At 40.4% G+C, this 7,454-nt stretch overlaps 1 protein-coding gene across 3 annotated transcripts in view; it reads left to right on the top strand.

The window, feature by feature from the left end:
- sema3bl (sema domain, immunoglobulin domain (Ig), short basic domain, secreted, (semaphorin) 3bl) overlaps positions 1-7,121 on the top strand; it is a 192,731-nt gene extending 185,610 nt beyond the window's left edge. For all 3 annotated transcript variants that reach the window (XM_061985522.2, XM_061985523.2, XM_061985524.2), the window contains one exon: positions 1,969-7,121. In XM_061985522.2, coding sequence (XP_061841506.2) covers positions 1,969-2,475 — 507 coding nt within the window. In that variant the 3' untranslated portion in view covers positions 2,476-7,121. The remainder of the gene's footprint in view (positions 1-1,968) is intronic.
- The last annotated feature ends 333 nt before the right edge of the window (positions 7,122-7,454 follow it).

The following is a 7,454-nucleotide window of genomic DNA, read 5'->3' on the forward strand; positions in this document are numbered from 1 at the left end:
CTTCATGCTTCCTGCTGCTGACCTGCTCTATGGAGATGGAGATTTCAAGTTCCAACAGGACTTGGCGCCTGCACACAGCGCAAAATCTACCCGTGCCTGGTTTACAGACCATGGTATTTCTGTTCTAAATTGGCCCGCCAACTCCCCTGACCTTAGCCCCATAGAAAATCTGTGGGGTATTGTGAAAAGGAAGATGCAGAATGCCAGACCCAAAAACGCAGAAGAGTTGAAGGCCACTATCAGAGCAACCTGGGCTCTCATAACACCTGAGCAGTGCCAGAAACTCATCGACTCCATGCCACGCCGCATTAACGCAGTAATTGAGGCAAAAGGAGCTCCAACCAAGTATTGAGTATTGTACATGCTCATATTTTTCATTTTCATACTTTTCAGTTGGCCAACATTTCTAAAAATCCCTTTTTTGTATTAGCCTTAAGTAATATTCTAATTTTGTGACACACGGAATTTTGGATTTTCATTTGTTGCCACTTCAAATCATCAAAATTAAATGAAATAAACATTTGAATGCATCAGTCTGTGTGCAATGAATAAATATAATGTACAAGTTACACCTTTTGAATGCAATTACTGAAATAAATCAAGTTTTTCAAAATATTCTAATTTACTGGCTTTTACCTGTATATACATATAGGAGTAAATACATCATTTGATTTTATAAAGACTGTACGGTTCATATGTAGTAATAATGTTTCTTTTGGTCCCATGACACTAAACTTCTATTAGGAACCCCACACAGAGTTTTATTAAGAATCCTAGTGGAATAAAATAATGTCATATGTTTTGTTAGGGAGATACTAGTGAGTACCTTTTTCCTTCCATCATTGGATACGCTCTTTAGAATGTCATTCTTGTTGATACCATATGATGGCAGGAAGGAAGCGGGTTGCCGGGTAGATTCTGGCAAACGTTAAACCTGAGACTAGTGCAGCTCAGCCACGCGCTGGACTCATCCGCCAGTGTTTGGACAGCTGGCTGAAATTGGGCAATTATCTTTGAAAGCCAGCACGCTCCAGACTTTTGAGCACATGCCACGGACCACTGAGTCCGCCACTCGACTTGCGGCGCCATGCGGCCACGCCCACAGTCATCGAGAGAGAGAAGGATGAGGTCTGATGTTGACTACCCACTTATCCATCCGTCCATTTTCTACCGCTTTTCCCTATAGTAACATTTAAAATAATAGTAATAAAATAATTAATACTATTAATGTATGGTATTCATGTTCATTCACAGATCCGTAACACAATATATTGTATCAAATAAATCAATGCAATCAATTAACATGTGAGATGGGTGTGCATTTTGTAACAATCGTATTTATGTTGCACACAGACCTATTTGAGTGACGGAACGGAACATCTCTAATCGGACTCGTAATGAATACTTTTTTGTGCACCCCTAAAGAATAGTGACTGATTCAAGTGTACAGTCGTCCCTTATTTATCGCGGCTAATTAGTTCCAGGACTGACTGTCATAAGCCAATTTCCGCAAAGTAGGAATACTATTAATATTTTCATAGTTTTTACAACCTTCTAAATACGTTTTTTTAACATAATACGATCCCTCTACACTGGTTCCAATCTAGTAGTCTGGAGTGTGTTGGACTGTAGACTACAGCACTCACTGGTATCCCGTAGGATCCTTTAAGCGTCACCCGGCCACTACAACACAACCACGACGTGGCGGTACTTCATCACATCCTGGGTGATTCCTCTAAGTTAGAACTGGGCTGAAACCACGGGCATAAGTTGTTTTGACAAAACTTGGTCACCTCGATTGTTGGAGCTGAAGTAGCCATTGCAGTGGGTGTGTTGTTAGCATTCCGTGTTGTTAGCATTCCACATCGATCACAAGAGTTTATCCCCACTGAGCATTGGCCGGAACTATGTGTATTGACCAGACTGTTGTTCTCCAATACCAACATCTCTTCTGTTTGTGGCTCCCAGGTCAAGCTGGACGATCGGGTCATCTCCACAGACCAGGGCCTCCTCTTCCGTCGTCTCCTGAACCAGGACGCTGGCGTCTACATTTGCAGATCCAGAGAGTTTGGTTTCACCCAGACTCTAAGCCGGATCACCCTGGAAGTTCTCCAAGGGGACACCCTTGACGAGCTGGTGGGGCAACGAGACAACGCCGGCCTCTCAGACTTCCTCAAGGACAGACCGGGCGCGGGATACAGGAGCTGGATGCCTTGCCACTCCTTTGGCAGGCCGGGCCTCGTCGGCCAGTCCCGGTTGTGGTTCAAGGATGTCATGCAGATGATCGGACCGTCCAACCTGCCCCACGTGGAGGAGTACTGCGAGAGGATGTGGTGCAACGAAAAGCTGAGGAGGAAGCACAAGGGCATGGTGGAGAAGTACCGGCAGGCCCAGGAGAGCGCCAGAAAGGCTCGCAGCAAGAGTTCCGGGGAGAGAAACCGGACGCCGAGGGACCTTCGAGCAAGGGAGCAGTGATGTAGACTACGAAAGTATGACAACTGAGATGGAACTGGATATTCACATGAACAGACTCTGGTAAAATGAGGCGTGGTCTTTACGTAGTCTGGACAAAGACTTCTACTGTCCTGGACATGAAGATAAGGAGAGGACACACTTCAAAACCACTTGAAGAAACCTGAAGACTTTAGAATCCACCACACATCCAAGAATCCCTGTTTTCTACCACGGTTGAACTGATTCGATTTTTTTGGTTAGGATTTCAGAATCCTAACCAAGTCCTAGTTTCACTTTGGAAACAACGAATCTTGGAACCTGGACTTCACTGAGCTACAAAATGTCTTAGTCAGTTCGCAAAAACGAGAAACGACGCGTTGACGGTTCAGCGGATGAAAGACTCGTGCGTTGATTTCACTGCTGAGGCGGGATGGGTACCGACTTCGGTACTGTTATAGACCGCAGTCTCTCGGTACTACCGGGTGTCGATTCAGGCAAAATCAAAGGGCGCCATATTTCGCTCCCTTTTGTTGCACGTGACGTCACGTCCGGTTGCAGACTAAACACCGGTTCACGTAAACGATCAGTCAAGTAACGTTGCATAGCTGGTGTGTAATAAGCACAATACTTACAGTACAAACATGTTGTATGGCGCAACATAACAAATTCAGCTTCATGGATATAGCCTATACAGTACTAGCGGCGCCTAAACCGGAAGTACGTCATAATGATTTATGATCTCTACGTCACATCCGGGCACCATTTTATTTTTTGTTTTTTAAGGGATTCACCATTTTATTTTGCAGTTATTTTTACCGGAAATACATCATAATGATTTATGATCTTTACGCCACATCCGGTCGCCATTTTGTTTTGCAGTTTTTGAGTAGTACTGAATAGGCTATATATGCTATGTTGTCTAACTCGGAAGTAGCTTTTTCCACGAAGCTGAATGTGTTATGTCGCGCCTTACAAAGTGTTTGTACTGTACGAAATTCATCAAAATGATTTATGGTCAATTATTTTTGTAGTTTATAAGGGATCCGCCATTTTTGTATGTAGTCCAACATACGGGATATACGTCATAGTGATTTATGAGCAATGCATCCGCCCACTGTTTTAGAAATCTATTGTGAAATCTGTTTGGGAAAAGTTTGGGATGCTGTACGCTAACAGTGGTGTCTTTCCCAAAAAGCTTGTGGGTGGCCATCTTGTTCATTCCAGTCTTGTGTAGGTCTACAATGGTGTGTTGACAGCTCTAGTAGAAAGTAGGGTAGGAATACACTCTTAAAGGGACAGGACACACATGCTTGCATCAAATACATAATTCTCTCAATCAAACTTTTATTTAATGTTATTTTCGCAGGATTTTATACGAGCTTTCCCATTCTGGACTGGGGGTAAATGTACAAAATCAGCAGGGGATCATGTACTGATTTCTTATTATGTTTATAGACATGACATCATCAGAACTGTCCACAGTGGCGGCCTCGCACTCTTTGACTGACAGCTCGCGTCAATGTGTCTTTAAAACAAACAAAAAATCCTATCTGGAAGTCCTCCTGTGAAATAAGCGTATTTTATATGCAATGTCACTTCAAAAAAAAAAAAAAAAAAAGCATTCACACATTTCTTTCTAAGCCTTGAGCCCGTTTGACAGGCGCAGTGTTTGTTTTCCTTGTCTGGCGCGTGCTGAGGAGGACTATTAGACCTCCAATTAAGGTGTTTTCTCTGAAAACATTGCTGGTGTAACAAAAGAAAATAAAAGGCAGGAGGATGGTGACAGGAAAAACATGCCGTGAATAGAATGAATAGAACACGCCGTCGTAATTGTGCGGCAATTGCTGAAATATGCGCCCTGTAGCTATTTTACTTAGGGATGGGTAACGAATTCGGTACTTTTATTGGTACAGACCGAGTACTAACTCACATAAAATCAAACGCTAACATATTTCGTTAACTTCCATGCCATCAAAACAAAGAATCTCAATAGAAAGCGGTGAAAAGTAAAGGCCGCTATATATATGCTACCAATTAGTATTAGTGGTTTTAACAGTGTTACAACCAAGCTGGTGTGTGGTCAATTACAATACGTACAGTACAAACACCCTGTAGCACTCCACAAAAGACAAAAAACTTAATGGCAAAGATTACTTCCAGACTACAGCAACTGCATGCGAAGTCTTCGATGTAATACTTGCAAATGAAACTCAGAAGTGTAAGGAAGCAAAATATAACACCCAGACAATACAGTTATTCTCATTAGATCACTGTTAAATGTTGAACAATTATATTAACAAATTAACATTTATTATGTACAAAAGTACAGAGAATTGGTTCAAATGTGATCATTCCACTATTTGTAGTCTTCGAGGATTTTTTTTTTTTTTGCTACTATGTTTGTATTCTGACACCCTCAAAAATTGTCATGGTGTTACTGATTTATGATTTATTTTATTCTCTTTTGGATGGAAATATGAGACCAGCAAGTGGCGCCACACCCGCTAAACGTAAGCCCCCTTTAGCCAATCGGATGCCCAGAATAAAGCAATTTCCGGTAACATGACTCAAATAAAATGATAGGTATAAATATCTCTTTTCACAGTAAAGTTGGAAATTATTATTTTTTAGAAGAGAGACGGGCCTAATAAATCTGGTTTTATTATATGGGTACACGGGAAAAAAAAATGTACAGCCCTTTTCAAAAAGTGTGTTAAAGTCTGTATTCACTTGTAATTGTAAACAGTGCGTCAATACGTCATCACGTCTTCGCGCCGCTTGGTCACGTGACCGAGTAGGACCAATCACTGTATTAAATGACCCAATAGTAAAAGTGTTGTAGTTTGCTGCAGGTGTGTGTCCAAATTGTTTCATGTTTTCACAACTTTTCACTCCAACTAAATGTTTCGAATGTCGATGTGTAGGAGTCTCCGACCAGAGCCCGAAACGCGTCGAAAGAGATGTTTATTGGCTTAAACCACGCAATTGGTGAGTCGTCAATCTCCATTCATTTGTATGCATTAGCTTAGCTCGCCGCGTCCATTGGGTTAACATGGAGCTATTAGCATTGGACTTTAAGCCACTTTTCACGAAATATGTTCCACTAACTCAAATGGAATCAATATAGAATGTTGTGCAAAGGTCCGATACAACTTAAGAGTGTTTTTAATAATAATGTCCACTTGTTTTATTCAATCTATGCTCCTTCTTGTAACTGTATTGTTGTAACTTTGCTGCCTCTTAGACAGGACTCATTTTTATTTTTTTTATTTTTTTTATCACAACCGAATTTTCTCTCTCGTTTAAAAGAAAACAATCATGTATTTTAATTGTTTCATGATCACGTGGCACAAAGTACTCGAAAGCCTTCTTGGATTGTACAGTGTACATTAAATGTGGTACAATGTGTAAAAGAAGTGTTGTGATTATGAATCTAGTATTCCAGTATTTGTTTAAAACAAGAACAAATGTTTTTCTGTTTTTATGCATTCTAAATCGTAAATAAAAGCTAGTAAAAGTCAGCTAACAATGGCGCTAATGGCCGTTGCTCTATAAAGCGTTCTAAAAAAAACATTCAAAAACCTCCATCATTGTTTTATATACACACTCTAAGTGTATATGTAATGTAGTATCAAGCACATAAATAATAACATGTAATATTTACGTGTTTTGCTCATTCTAAGCAAACTGCAGCGTATTTATTTCACGGACGCATCATAACGTTCTCTATTTCCATCAACAACAACGCTACTTATCATGACAGACTTCAATAGAGACAACAAAGACTACTTTGGGACAAATAATGATCCAGAACCTTATATTTTCGATCCTGAATATACGGACGTTGAGCTCCAGTTTTAGAAGCTCTAGCGTCATGTAGTAAAGTGCTAAATAAAAGAAATACAATCTACGAACATAATAAAACAATCACTTACTGTACAATGTCTGCTCTCACTGGATGCTGATTGACGGGACGTTTATATCTTCTGGTTTGAAAAAGCAAAAGGTGCCGCAAACGAGCGTATTTTCATGTCTTTCTCACCATCTCCGTGGATGTCAAAGTTGACAACCTTCTACTATCCAGGTGAGAGGCATGAGCTATAATCTAGAAATAACTTTCACCAACTTAGAAGCAATGTAGCAGCAGCTCTATATGTCAATATAGCAGCATAAGCTTGTTAGTAGCTTATGTAGTCCCTCTGTGTCAGGGCTTATAATAACAATGTCGCTAATACTTGGTGAATATTCAGGTTGAGAGATGTAAATGGAGTATTGTTGACACTTTTTGGATGTGTTTTAGAAGGCTTTTTAGGCGCAATCGTGTGCTCACATTACCTGCATTGTTAGCCACCTCGTGCTTGCTGTATTTGACTATTTAGAATGCATTAAAAAAAGAAACACGTGTTCTTGTCTTCCATAGGGATTGTGAATGAAAAATGTACAGTTCCCCTTTAACGCAATGTCGTCCTATGGGGAAAAAAAACCACACCGTCTGAATTTGACTGCACTTTTATCTGATGTCCAAACGTTTTGAAACAATGCCTGTGAAATGTTGTTTTTGTAATAACTGTACGCTTAATAGTGTTCATAGCAAGCATGCTGTATACTTGTTATTAATGTGCTGTCCAAAAGCATTAAACACTGACTTTCTGACGTGAACCTGTGAGCCAATTTTGGAGTAAAATGTAAAAGGAAAAAAAAAACAGTAGGAAGGATTTTTTTTTTCCTTTTTTAGTGTTGAAAATGTTGCATTCAAGTGCTGTTTGTTGGTCAGGAAAACTCAGGGGTTATAGTTTGGGTGAGGCGTTTAAGTAGGCCTGGGAGATATGGACTACATACATGCAGGCCAAAGTGGCGCAAATTGGATTTTTTTTTTTAATCAGATTTTTTTACAGCTGACTGTTTACACTGCAAGTGAAATGTGATCTTTATCAGACTCCGGTGTAGACACACACAGGCCCTGATGTGTCCCCACTTGCATGCACAGTTCCATAAAGTGA

This window comes from Nerophis lumbriciformis, linkage group LG23, assembly GCF_033978685.3.
Source record: "Nerophis lumbriciformis linkage group LG23, RoL_Nlum_v2.1, whole genome shotgun sequence".
Lineage (NCBI taxonomy): Eukaryota > Metazoa > Chordata > Actinopteri > Syngnathiformes > Syngnathidae > Nerophis > Nerophis lumbriciformis.